General features: G+C 33.8%; 1 protein-coding gene across 1 annotated transcript; it reads right to left on the reverse strand.

Annotated features, from left to right (window-relative positions):
* Nucleotides 1-4,410: 4,410 nt before the first annotated feature.
* On the reverse strand, nucleotides 4,411-11,532 carry LOC143548746 (bifunctional nuclease 2-like). Its single transcript, XM_077039836.1, has 10 exons — nucleotides 11,507-11,532; nucleotides 9,292-9,582; nucleotides 8,249-8,419; nucleotides 8,124-8,173; nucleotides 7,971-8,027; nucleotides 7,002-7,067; nucleotides 6,847-6,921; nucleotides 6,628-6,746; nucleotides 6,458-6,549; nucleotides 4,411-4,477 (listed from the first exon to the last, which is right to left on the reverse strand). Exons 2-10 carry the CDS (start codon nucleotides 9,578-9,580, stop codon nucleotides 4,425-4,427), a joined length of 972 nt encoding a protein of 323 aa, XP_076895951.1. The 5' UTR covers nucleotides 9,581-9,582; nucleotides 11,507-11,532; the 3' UTR covers nucleotides 4,411-4,424.
* Between the last annotated feature and the right edge of the window lie 2,175 nt (nucleotides 11,533-13,707).

The following is a 13,707-nucleotide window of genomic DNA, read 5'->3' on the forward strand; positions in this document are numbered from 1 at the left end:
TACCATGGTGTTTGTCTAGCTTGTTATTGGGTATGAGCCGACTTGGATTATAACGTACTAGCTACATCAACTCAAATATGTGTCTTGGCCAGATCGATTCCAACATTGTAAATATCGAAAGGTTTATAACATTATAATAAATTATTTAAATTATAACTTCTGGAAAAATATCCATGTTATATTTTTGGAGTCTTTTAGTCTTTAAAAGTTGGCATGTTCGTCGGCTTAACGAAACAACAATTTTTAAACATCTAAATGGGCCCTTTTCTAAATCCGTTTACCATTAAACAATTTGTAACTCATTTATGGTCAGTTTAACTCAAAAGTTTATGTTCTAAAAACACATTCTTGCATTTTCAGTTTTTAAGAATTAACCGGGTTTTTTTGGTTCCAAAAATGCCCTTAGCCACATTTATTGTTTAAGTATGGTTTTCACCACAAAATAGCTTTGGACGTGTTATAAATCTGGTAAGGCACGTTCGGTTCTAGTTCAGTTTTTAAACAGGGTCGGCTCTTTAGTGTTATGGAGTAAAGCCCTAGCTAAGGGCTACCATATTTATAGGGTCTCCAATTTGTTTGTTTGTAAAATATTTAATACGTAGGATTCAAATGTATTTTAATTGATGTTTGGAAATCATGTTAAGAGACATAAATGTTTGAATTTTGAATGAAGCTATTTTAGTGAGGAACAAAAAGATGGATGAGTTGTTACTTGTTAGTAATATGGGGTTGTTGATGACTTGAGGTATAGATGAGTTTTACCTTTAATTTACCTATTTTATATGCATAGATTGCTACATTTGGCACATTTACATGTTGAAATTGTCATTTAATAATATCTGAAGTATTTTTATTTGCACCACAAAAGCTAAAATAACATCACGTCACGAGCTAATTTTTTATCATATTCGAGGTGTTTGGATAGTAAGGAAAAAAAACAAAAAGAAGAATTTTACGAAAGGGTCCCATTTAAAAAAAGTACTTTAGGCCACCAAAAAGGTTGAGCCGGCCCTGGTTTTAAAACGATGATTCGCATAAAATGGTTACGGGTCAGATTAAGATCATCAAAATATTGTGTTTAGGGCTGCAAAAAGATATCATAATATTGCGTTGGTTGCAGGGCTTGTATCTCAATTAAACGGGTTACAAAGCTGACGGGCTAAAAGGTTTTTATCACACGGTTTAAAGTTAACTCTTGGGGCTTATTTACACCAAGTTTAAGGACTGGAATACAAGTGTTTTAACTTCTGGAAATTATGTTAGATGTCCAGAAGTCAATATGGTCACATATCGGTTTCGTTTTCAAGCTAGTTCACCCTTAAACGAGTTACCGGAAGACCACGGGCATGGCGACAGTCTTGGGGCAGAACCTTATATAATCTTTTATAGTTTCTGGCCTGTTATATTCTCTGTGTTCTGGATATTAATCAAAGTTAATTGGTAGAGTTCATGGCCCGTTAATTTGGTTTTAAGAAGTGAGTTATCGGTTAGGTTCTATACTTATAAAAATTTCAGTTTCTGTTTGGTTATGGTTTGAGGTTCTGGAATGGTTTAGTGACCGGTACTTGATTTCCATTAGGATTTTATGTTACATTATGAACATGGTTTCTAATGGGTTAAGGGTCGAGTTATACACTAGTTCAAAGCTTATAATATAACCTAACACGAACAAGTATAGGCTGCAGTACCTTGAACACGTTAGGAATCACAGGTTGGTTATCCGTGAGCAACAAAACAAAAGGTTAGATTGCTGCTCTAGTGTCAGGTTTTACCCCGATTTTTCCTTTGGTTTGTTTGTTTGGTTCTTTAAGAAACAAGGCAGAGAACTCCAAAGATTGAAAGGGAAATTGAAGGTGCACAAGTTTAGGTCCTTCGGTTTCCAGGTTACTTGCTCTTGATTTGCATATACAGTTCCTTCAAGAGAGATAGAGAGCATGGAGTTTGAATGCTTACAAAGGTGAATAATACAATTAAAAGATGAAGGAGATGATTTCTTGTAGCAGAGGATTTTTGCATGAAGATGGATTGGTGAAGAGCTGTCATTGACGGGGATTGGGGCAAGGGGATTAGATTTGATTTTGTGAATTTTGATAATATCTTCATTGTTTTTATAAACTTGTGTTAAAACAAATCTACGTAAATTACATAGGGGCTAATTTTATATATAATAACATAGGTTTAGAAAATTTAATTAACATCCGGTGTGTCACAAATATTCTTTATCGGTTTTTGTTTCGTTTGGTTGAGTCGTCGGATGGTAGTATAACGAGTCGTTTGATATTTGATTATATATTTTGGATACCCGGTACTTTTATGTGTCTACGAAAAGATTCTTGTAGTCTTTGCAGTAACCAATTCGGGTTCGTTTCGGTTAAACGAGTCTCGGTTTCGTTTGATTACTTTGGGTCGAGCCCATGTTATAGATTAAGGTATTGTTATTAGACTTAACCGTATATTTATCGAAGTCTACGTAATCACCGGGTCGAGCCCATTAGTTATAATCTCTATAGTTCGGGCCAAGCCCATGGCGTAAGGCTCGCTTCGACTATTCGACCAACATCTCAGTCGGTATTTAACGATAAGATTTCTTTTTTAAAAGAAAATCCTAAATCTATTTTTAGGGTTGTTACAGCTTGTACCTTAATAATGTGCGAAAAGATGAATGATTTGCTAATTTGAAAAGTATTGCGATCTTGCTAGAGTTATCGTGGAAACAAGGTTTATCAATTATTAAAGCTAAGCAACCACAACAGTTGAGAAATGTTTTTCGGCAATGACTATCATAAAGACAAATCTACATATTCGAATCAGTGAAGATTTCTTGAACGCTAGTGTAATTTGTAGTGTTGAAGCACTTGCAGGTGTTACAAATCAAGTTGACCGTTTTCAAAAAAAATTGTAATATGTATTTAGTTTATTATACGTAAGTGGAGAATATGAAGAAACGAATTATCATCTCCTCACTTCTTGTTATTTCGCCACATTAGTTTGGCAATTTGTAGCAACTGGTGTCGCATCCCTCCCATCTATGTTTTTTCGACATGCGACTTACTGCACCATTATGAAACTAGCAATTTGGGGACTCAAAAAAACAAGGTATTATACGGGATCATTCTCACAGCTTGTTGGTGCATTTGGAAGACTAGAAACGAAGTCATCTTCTCAAACAAGACGGCTTGTTTTGCAAAAACGGTGGAAGATATTAAATCGTTGGGATTTTTGGATAAAAAATCGTTCGTCTTTCAAAAACTTGATGTGGAAAGATCAGTGTAATTTTATATTCTAACCTTGTTTTCTTTTGTTCGGTTTCTAGCTTCTTGCTAGTTGTTTTAATGAAATTCGCGGTTCTAAAAAAATTATTTTATTATGCTACATTATGCAACTACTTGGTTGGTGTATTAATTAATATAATAAGTTTTTTTTAACGACAACCAACTTTTAAATTGCAGTTTTTATAACCACATACCGACACATGTCCTATGCCATAGTTCCTGAAGTATGCTCGGGAACAAATCCATTGTAATATAGCGCAGAATAAGTCAACTTTATTCCAGACTTGGAATCCATACAAGAAAGTTTAAGAATGAAATAGATAGCGCCGAATAAGTCATCTTTATTATGCCCCATTTATCCTCTATAACTAACCATTTAGCTTTTGTACTTATATTAGGGTTGTAAACAAACCAAAAGTTCGACAGATAATTTCTGAACCCTTCGCTAGTAAGTTCGTTTATGATCATTTATTTAATAATGAACCAACATGAACAAAAATTTATGTCCATTAAATTTAACGATCATATATGTACATTAAATGAATAGTAAAACATATTTTAATTGTTCATTTACGTTCATAAATTTTCGTTTATTTTCGTTCATATATGTACACACAAATATATCAACACAAACATGTTAATACTTTAAACAAATGAACATAAATAAAAGTGTCTTTCCAATAACAGTTCATATTTGTCTTCAATTACAGTTCATATTCGTGTTCAATTAAAGTTAAATAAAAGAAATATTCGTGTTCGATTAAAGTTAAATAAAAACACACACCCTATTCGTGATCGTTTGGTCTTGCTAACAGACCTAACTCCAATATTATACATCCACACAACCCTCTTCAAAACATTTCATAACCATCGTATTTTGGTTCAACTTTATCATTCATGCGACTCCTACAGGTAAAAGGGAAACAGAGAAACAATATATTGGTAAACAAGGGTAAATTTGAATTCTTTCATAAGGTAATATTTGTGCCATACAACACATATTTACAAGCCTTGATAAATGCACATTTTCTACTAAAGAACCCCATATAACAACTATGTACACATCCATACTTCCTCCTGCAAAAAATACATAATCAATAACAGACTACTAACATACAGTTAAACCTAAAACTATATAACAGTAGTTACCTGTTAAGCCCAGTTCCTCTTGGAGCGAAGTTGAGTGAGCTTATCCCTCCATTGTGCTTTAGCATACCAAAATCACATTACAAATGGAAACTTTAGCCCGTATCTTGGGCCAATTTAGGTGATGATATTATGCACAAACTTTTATCGTTATTTAAAAAATACTTACATCTTTGCCCCTCTCGTCTTTACCCATATATTTATTTTATTTACATTCTTAAACCAACTTCCCATACGATTTTTACCACCCATGACTTCCTAAAACATTTAAACTTTTTAAATATATTACACCATAAAAACAAGCATCCACTCTCTTTAATATTTTTTTAATAATAAAACGTTTGTAACAGCGGATTAACGGGTTTGGTTTGAATGATCCAACCCATGCATACACATTAATCTGTGTCAAATACATCAACTCTAACCAGAATAAATCTAAAATTGTAGGTTTATGGGTTGTAAACGGGCTGATGGGTTGAGTGTGGTTTTTCATGAAGTTGAAAATGTGGCAGGATAAAACCTATAAAACTGTGAGACCACAAGACAACCCGTTTAACAATTTAGCCCATTTCTCTAAATGTCGAACAGGTGTTGAACAGTAAAACCTATAAAATTATGCAGCATAACACAATCCGATTTAACACTTTAGCCCATTTATCTAAATCTTAAAGCGGGTTTACAGGTTGTAAACGGGTTGAGGGGTTGCGTTAAGATTCTTAATCAAGTTGTAAACGTGAACAGATGAAACCTATAAAACCCTAATACATCCCGCTTCACACTTTAGCCTATCTATCTACACATTATACAGGTTGCAAACGAGCTGATACGATGTGCTATGGTTTTTTTTAATCAAGTTGTAAACATTTTAAACGGACAAAACCTGTAAAAGGATCAATCAATCATACCCAGCGAAGTCCCACCAACAGCAAAGCTATAAGTAGGGTCTGAGGAGGGTGGGATGTAGGCACACCGTACCTCTATCCAATGGGATAAAGAGGTGGCTTCCAGAGAGACCCTCAGCTCTAAAATACATATGTATGAGGCACTATAAAGGAAATTAAAGGAAAACAAAGTTCATCAGTAATATATAGAAAATAATAATAATAATACTATATATATTGAAAGAAAATACTATTATGGTGTGTGACCAAAATAAGGTAAATAGAAGCCTAATGTTTTTCTTTCTCCCGAAAAATTACTTAACTCTAATCCTACTTCTCCAAGAATTCCTATCCTCAACCATGTCCTCGGAGAGATTTAGGTCTATCAAATCATGTCTAATCCTCTCATCCCAAGTCAATTTAGGTCGTCCTCTACCCCCTCTCCCCTCTATAGTAATGTTTTCTACGGATCTAACAGGATGCGTCGTCTGTCTTCTCTTCACATGTCCAAACCATCTCAATCTCCACTCTCTTATCTTGTCTGCTATGTTCGCTACCCTTAATCTCACCCGAAACACAACGTTTCTTATTCGGTCTAACCTGTAAAAGGATAAAACCTATAACCCTACAACCCCAACACAACCCTGTTAACGTGCTAGCTCATATAAAAAAATCAAATGGGTCTTCAACAAATAAAACCTACAAAACTGTGCGACCATAACACAACCCTTTCTAACACTTTAGCCCATAGATCTAAAAGTCAGACGGGGGTCAAACGGATAAAACCGAGCGACCCCCAACACAACCCGTTTAACACTTTAGTCAGTTTATATAAACGTCAAACGGGTTTAACGGATAAAACCGAGCGACCCAACATAACCTGTTTTTAAGACTTTAGCTCACTTATCTAAACGTCAAACGGGTTCTAAACAGGTGGTCTGATAGAATGTGTTGTGGTTTTTATCGAGTTGTACACATTATAAAAGCTACAAAAAGTGTGACGCCAACACCACCCGTTAACACTTTACCCCATTTATCTCAATCTCAAACGTGTTGTAAGCAGGCTAATGTGTTATGATTTTTAGTGGAGTTGTAAATGTACTAAATAGAAAAGAACCACATAAATGTATTCAAGTAAGAATACGATAAAGAACATACCAGCGTCTCGGTAACGTTCCTCAACCAAAGCAAGATGCATGTTCCGAACAAGATCAAACTCCTTGGTCCCAACACATGGCTGCCCACTTGGTCTGTAAATGTTACAATAATAATGATTATACCAATTTAAGATAATAGCAATATTTTAAAAAAAATATGTTTTACAATACCTATCAAGCTCTTTAAATATCAAACCATCTGAAGAAGATCCTGGAAAAGAAGGTTTTGCAGATTCAACAATCTTCACTCCATCACTATATGCCAAGAACTTGTTCACTTGTATTGGCGCCTAAACGCGTTACATAACATTTATGGCATAAATATATAAAAATGAATAGAAGAAAGGTAATTAAGAATTAATGATATTATGATGTCAACGTCGTACATACGTTGCACCTAACAGCAATATTGATGGCATCTGATGGACAAAGGTCAAAGCTAATACACTCGGTTTCATCATCCACCTGAATTACAAAACTGTGACCATTTTAGTTACGGAAAATTAGAAACATTTGTAAAATTGTTAATCGCTTAAAGTTCATGCCTTTGTGAGATATAACTGAGCATAATATGCTTCGTGTATTCTTTTGGTTACGCGAACAAGTTTGACCTGAAAACAATGTAACTCAAATCACTAACTAGAGATTTAAAGTCATTTGAACTACTCTAAAATTAATGATATTATAACATTGTGTCAATTAGTTTTTGACTTATTTAACATACTCTAAAATTAATGATATTATAACATTGTGTCAATTAGTTTTTGACGTATTTAACATTTTTAAGAGTTAACAATGGTGTGCATGAAACCGGGATAGACGATCTGAAAACTGAAATAAGTGATCCCAACCTCAATAACCGATATGATCGACCCAAAAACCAACGGTTTGGTTTTATGTTCTCCCAAAAAACTGAAAAGCAACGTGAAAAAAATGAGACCGACTTTTATAACCAAACCGAACCCTTAAAGAACCCAAACAAAATGAGTTTTGATATCAGACTTGTGGATTGTAATTTTTATTTTTAGATGTTACAGCAATTTATAAAAAGGTTAATATATGGTGTAGCCCAAATGTGTAAATAACCAATTAATCAATAAGTAACAAAGTAACTTAGACCATTTTCTTTCGGACAAAAAAATTTCAAGCTCAAACAGCAAGCCCGTAACCGAAGCGAACAACTTTCAAAAACTTAAAATCCAAATTTCTGGTGTTTAGTTTGATTTCAGCCCAAAACCGACCCATGCATATGCTTAGTTGAGATAATTGTAATTATATATTATATTTTATATTTAGTCAAATTTACTTTACTTTAGCTTTAATTATTTAACTTTTTGAAAGTGAGAATGGACAACACAGATTCTGATATTTATACTTCGTTAACTCTTCAAGCGGTCTATAATGTTTCTACGGTCCTACTTCAGATTCTGCATCTATATTAACGTTAATTTCGGTTTCTTCATTCAGACGTTAAACACGTTAAAAAACCGAAAAAAGAAAGAAGAAAAACGTACTTTATAGTTCATCTTATTAACCATTTTCTGCACCACTTGATACATAGTTGGCCTAGCCTGAAACGCAACACAACATATTCAAACTCTTTAGATATACACGAAAAAGTTAAGAAAACAATGTAAAAATTAATTAGTCAGTAAGGAACAGCATACGATTTGAACGTTTCGAATTGCTGCCAACAGCAATACACTAGGCATCTCCACTGCAAATAAAGATGCAAAATAATTATATAATCATTCGGGAAAAATATATTGGATATTAATACATATATACATACAAACAATAATTGGAAGCAGTAGTCCAGTCCCGTCTTCCATCTTCAGCACAATTGCAGGATGTGGGGCATAATCAGGTATATGCTCACCTTGAGGATTATTATGTGCACAAGTTAAATACCTACCATCCCTCATCTTAATCATGAAACCATCCGGTCCACTCTTCACTTCAACTATGCATCAAACAAATGTAACAAAACATAAATAAATCAAGATTATTAAGTTATTAGGGGGGAAGGGGCACTCATGGGTATTACCCATGCACCGGTCAATCCTGTACTGCCACCTCATTGATACCCTTAATTTACCCACAAACCACAAAATTACTGGCACCACCTACCCACAAGGATCCTAGAACACTAATGTATTCATGTGCGATACACATCGACTGAATTTAACAGAAAAACTAACGCCCGTTAATTACACAAATAGTCCTTAGAAAGATGAAAACGCACTCATGTACAAGGCACATGACTGGATTTGACAGAAACAATAAACCCCCGATAGTAGAAAGGACGTAAATTGTGATAAAATAAGAACATGAAGCACGATCTCTGTTATTTCCTTGGTTTAGGGACGAAAAATAAAAATTAGACTGCAAAAGTGAAAGGATGAAAATGCCCTTTAATAGTTTTAGGATAAAAAGTGAAAATTAAACTAGAAAGGTGAACGGACGAAAATGCATTCATGTGTGACACACATCGACTGGATTTAACATAAAAACTAATGCCCGTTAGTGGGAAAAATTAAGCACTGACAAAATATGAACATAAAGGACGATTTATTTTATTCCTTAATTTAAGAAGGAATAATGAAATTTAGACTAGGAACGGTTAAAGGACGAAAACGCCCTCATGTACAAGCCACATGAGAGGATTTAATAGAAACATAACTACAACAAATATGAATACAAAAAACGATTTTGGTTATTTCCTTGTTTTAAACACAAAAGGTGAAATTTATTTAGACTAGAAAGGTGAAAGGACGAAACGCAAACTCGAATTAAACTAAAAAACCTGAGTCATTCTTACTTAAATTATCTTACCAGCTTCAACCACACTTGAATCGACATAATCCGAGTCATTCTCGTTAAAACTTTCCGCCATGCTACCATTTCCGTTCGATGACGAACTATAAGTGCAAGTAACAGTCTTTGACTTTTGTTGACCATGGGTACGAACCCGATGACTATAAACACCTCTAAATCCCCACATCCCACTTGTAAAAGCTCTAGCCTTTGTTAGCGACCCGTTAACCACACACACTCCATGAACACCTCCTTGCTTTCTATGTACATTGGGGCAAACAACTGGACCTTGTAGGGAACTCATCATTCCTGTTATTAAATATAAAATAAACAAAGAAGTCAACAAACCTTTATTTCTCATGTTATATAAATCAAATCTAACAATCTAAGTGGTAATATATTTGCACTATGGATATTTATTTGTCACATGCAATTGTAGTACAATCTTGATAAGTCACGAATCAACAATTATTATTACAATAAAAAAAAAGGGTATATGTTTTCATCTTGTCTTATTTGTAAACAATCTAGTGTGGTAGGTAGGTAAATCTAATCCCTGTTTAAACTGTTATAACCTATTTGTGACTGATTTATGAAATAGTAGTTGAAACAATCTCATACTTTTGGAACTATATTTGATATCTAATGCAGTAAAAAATCGAATATCTGTTATTGTGGGGATATCGGTAATTTTAATATCATGCAGAATATATATATATATTTATACATATAGTTTAGATCAAATACAAATGAAATTAACGTGCTAAACGTGAGAATCAAGTAGAGTAATTATATATACAAGTAGAGTAATTATGTAATTACATCATAGAGTAATTATCACAGAGTAATTACATAATAAATCTACTTGTATATATAATCATTCTACTTGATTCTCACAATTAGCACGCTAATTTCATTTGTATTTGATCCAAACCCTATATTGCAATTATATATATATATATATTTTTGAGAACCGCTTTGAGTTTTAAGAACTCGAAAGAACTCAACGTAACAATTTTTTTTTTTAGTTTTTTTTACACATGTGTAATATGTAAGTGTAAGTAATGTACAAAAAATTACAGTATTTTTTTACACACCGAATCAACCTTTTACACATGTGTAACTAATATATAAACTTGTGTAATCATCAAAAATATTTATTCCTTCTCCTGATTCATTTTTTAATTAAATTTAATCTCAGCCAGATATTCCATATCATTTAATTAAATGTGTGGTCCAAAATTGAGTTCTTAAAGTTCTTACAACTCATCAAGTTCTCAAAATATCCCTCCCCTATATATATATACATATGGGCATGTTCAAGAGGGAACTCAAAAAAAGAGAGGAACTGGGAGATGTTAGTTTTACATGTAAAAAAATAATATAAAACTCGATTTCACATGTAAAAATTAGTTTTAGCATAAACTTTTTCGGACTTTTTTGTTTATAGATACATGTAGAAGACATTCCAATGAAAAAAGTGTAAAAATTTTTTTTTTTTACATTTTTTACAACTAAAAATTAATTTTTTTTGTAAACGACTTCAACATGTTTTTATATGAAAAAAGCTGTAAAAAGATTATGTAAAAATGTGTTTTTACATGAAAAATGAATTTTTTTAATATTTTTTTACATGTAAAATGAAGAGTTCCTCAGTTTCCCCACTTTTTTGTTGAGTTCCCTCTCGAACCTGTCCCTATATGTATATGTATATATATATATATATGTGTGTGTGTGTGTGTGTGTAAATAGCAACTTAACACTAACAATTCAGTATAATCTCCTACCATTAACAAATTAACCTTTTGCAACTTGCAAACACTAATAATTGTAGCAAGTAGGAATTAGTTAAGACTTAAAATACTTACATTAAACACTAAGAAAATGACAATTAAGACTAAAAAACTGATATCATGAAAATCGGTGATATATATCAGCCAATATCACCGATAACATCGGGACCGATATTTGACCAAGGACCGATAACCTATTAACTGCATAGTGAATAATAAAAATTGCAGATACTTATATTCTGATTAGAACAAACGAATTGCATCAAATTCCATATTTTAAAATGATTTCGTTCAATTGGCAAACAAATACTGAAAATAAAATATTCATAACTAAGTGAACACTCAGAATTCAAACAAATTTATGATCGATCAGAATAGATAGCATAAATCAGGTCAAATAGATACCAGTAACAATAGAAATCAACTAATAAAAAATTGACCTAACGTCGACGAATTCAGCACCGATCGATGGAAGTTAACGATCAAAAGCTCTTCATTCGAGAAATCAAAGTGATTCTTTAATGGTGATTGTGTGTGTTTGAAGATAGATAGATAGATATTTATGGAGTGTGAGTTATGAGGGATTTGATTTTTTACTTTTTCAATTATTATTTGTTTTATAACAAAGACGAACATGTGTCCATCAAGGGAAAGCTACATATTAACGCATTGGGAATCTAGAAAAAACCAAACCAAACCAAATAATTCGAAACCTGACTCAATGAGAACTTATACCGGCGATTGTTTTTCATTTGACATTCAAAAACGGCTCATTAACAGTCGGATAAGTGGGAAATGTTGAGGTAAACCAGATAAGTTTGAATAAAGACGGATTTAAGTGTTGCCTATGTTGGGATAGACCGATGCATCGAATTAATTTGTGGGTGAAAAATATATTATTTTGGTCTCAACCAAGGGTGGATGGCTTGAAAACCAAGTCATGCTAGACTAGTATAAATAGATGTTTTTATTCATTTGTCTAGTATGAGTGACTGTATTATGTATGTGTGAGATTTAGGGTTTTATCCCTTTGAGAGAGTCTCCACCTCCAGGATGAGCTCTCCTGGTGGCGGCTGATATTTCTTAATCGATTGTATGTATAAATGTATGTATGAGTGTTTCATCTTAATGAGAATCATTCGGCTAATGTTTCATACTATCATTTCTATCTTTTGTGTTTTGATTACAATTGTTCATCACTTTATTGTTGATTGTTAATTAAATCAGGCTCTCTCCCAGTACACCTCATCCGTCCAAACATCTTTCAAGAGTGAATACGAGTGATTTGATCCTAACCCTAGATCCGAGCTCCACACCGTTGTTTAATACCGACTATTTTCACGCTTCCGCACCGGGGCTCGGACCTGTCAATTGGTATCAGAGCCTGGGTTACCGAATCGTTCAGACTAACCGCTGAACTGACTCATTTCGCTCTTCAATCCACCATGGACGTTAAACGATGAAGTTCGTTGAAATTATTTTTGGGGGTTTTGAAATTATTTGATGATTCGGAGAAAAGTATATGGATTGATGTTTGGGTTGATGACTCATTTGGAGATCCAACATCAATTTCATGCTTATTTGGTCAGAACGGTCCAGATCTGATGTAACAGTGTTATTTGGCTCGTTTTGGAGCAACACTGTTCATCTGATTATTTCTAGATCTGAAAAGGTTGATTATGATATGAAGATAGGTTTCTTTGATTTCGAGATGACTTGGATGGTGCTACAATGATTTATTTCAAATGCCGAAACTTGATTTTGGATTTGAAAAATTAGGGTTTTGTGTGCTCGTGCTGCACAAACAGTGATGTTTGTTGAAAAATATTGCCGATGGTACAAACTGATAAGGAGAATGTACATGTCAAGAATGAACAGGTACTAAAGGCAATTTCATCATTGTTTGTTGTAACAGATGCAATGTGAATATTCGAGCAGGTTCTGCAAGGGCAAATCAGTGACTGATGACACAGAAATGAAGTTTTGATGTCTCGAGCACACTATGAACAAATAAGATTGGACTCGAGTATGAAAAAATGACTAAGTGTTGCTTCGAGCACAGGAGGTGTTTCGCCCAAGCACATCTTTGTTTGGCTCAAGCACAGGTTATTTCGAGCACATCTTATATCGAGCACATCAATTTCGAGCACACTTTGTGAAACCCAGAGCATGTCCTTTGTCTTTTCAAGAAAACTATCTTCTTTAAGTCTCGAGCACACTTTGTTATTTATTCGAGCTGACTCTTTTTCGAGCATACTTTGTTTTTTCTTGAAAAATTATGCTTATGAAGAGAAAACTCAAGTTTGTGTCTAGCACACCCTTGCTCCCGAGCACACTTTTGCTCCCGAGCATGTTTGGTGGAAAATGAAAAAGCACTAAATAATCCGAGCACACTTTTGTTTCCGAGCACTAAGTAATCCGAGCACACTTGTACTTCCGAGCACACTTTTTGCTAGTTGAAAATTGAAAAATCACAAGTGTTTTTGATTTCCGGGTACACTTTGTGCTAGGAAAGTGCTTCCGGGTACACTTTGTGTTAGTGCTAAATTGAAAAATCACAAGTGTTTTGCTTTTCGTGTACACTTTGTCTAGGAAAGTTACTCCGAGTACACTTTGTGCTGGGAAAGTATTCCGAGTACAC

This window comes from Bidens hawaiensis, unplaced genomic scaffold (assembly GCF_021521415.1).
Source record: "Bidens hawaiensis isolate Kalapana, Puna unplaced genomic scaffold, B.hawaiensis_p1.1 tig00015246_1, whole genome shotgun sequence".
Lineage (NCBI taxonomy): Eukaryota > Viridiplantae > Streptophyta > Magnoliopsida > Asterales > Asteraceae > Bidens > Bidens hawaiensis.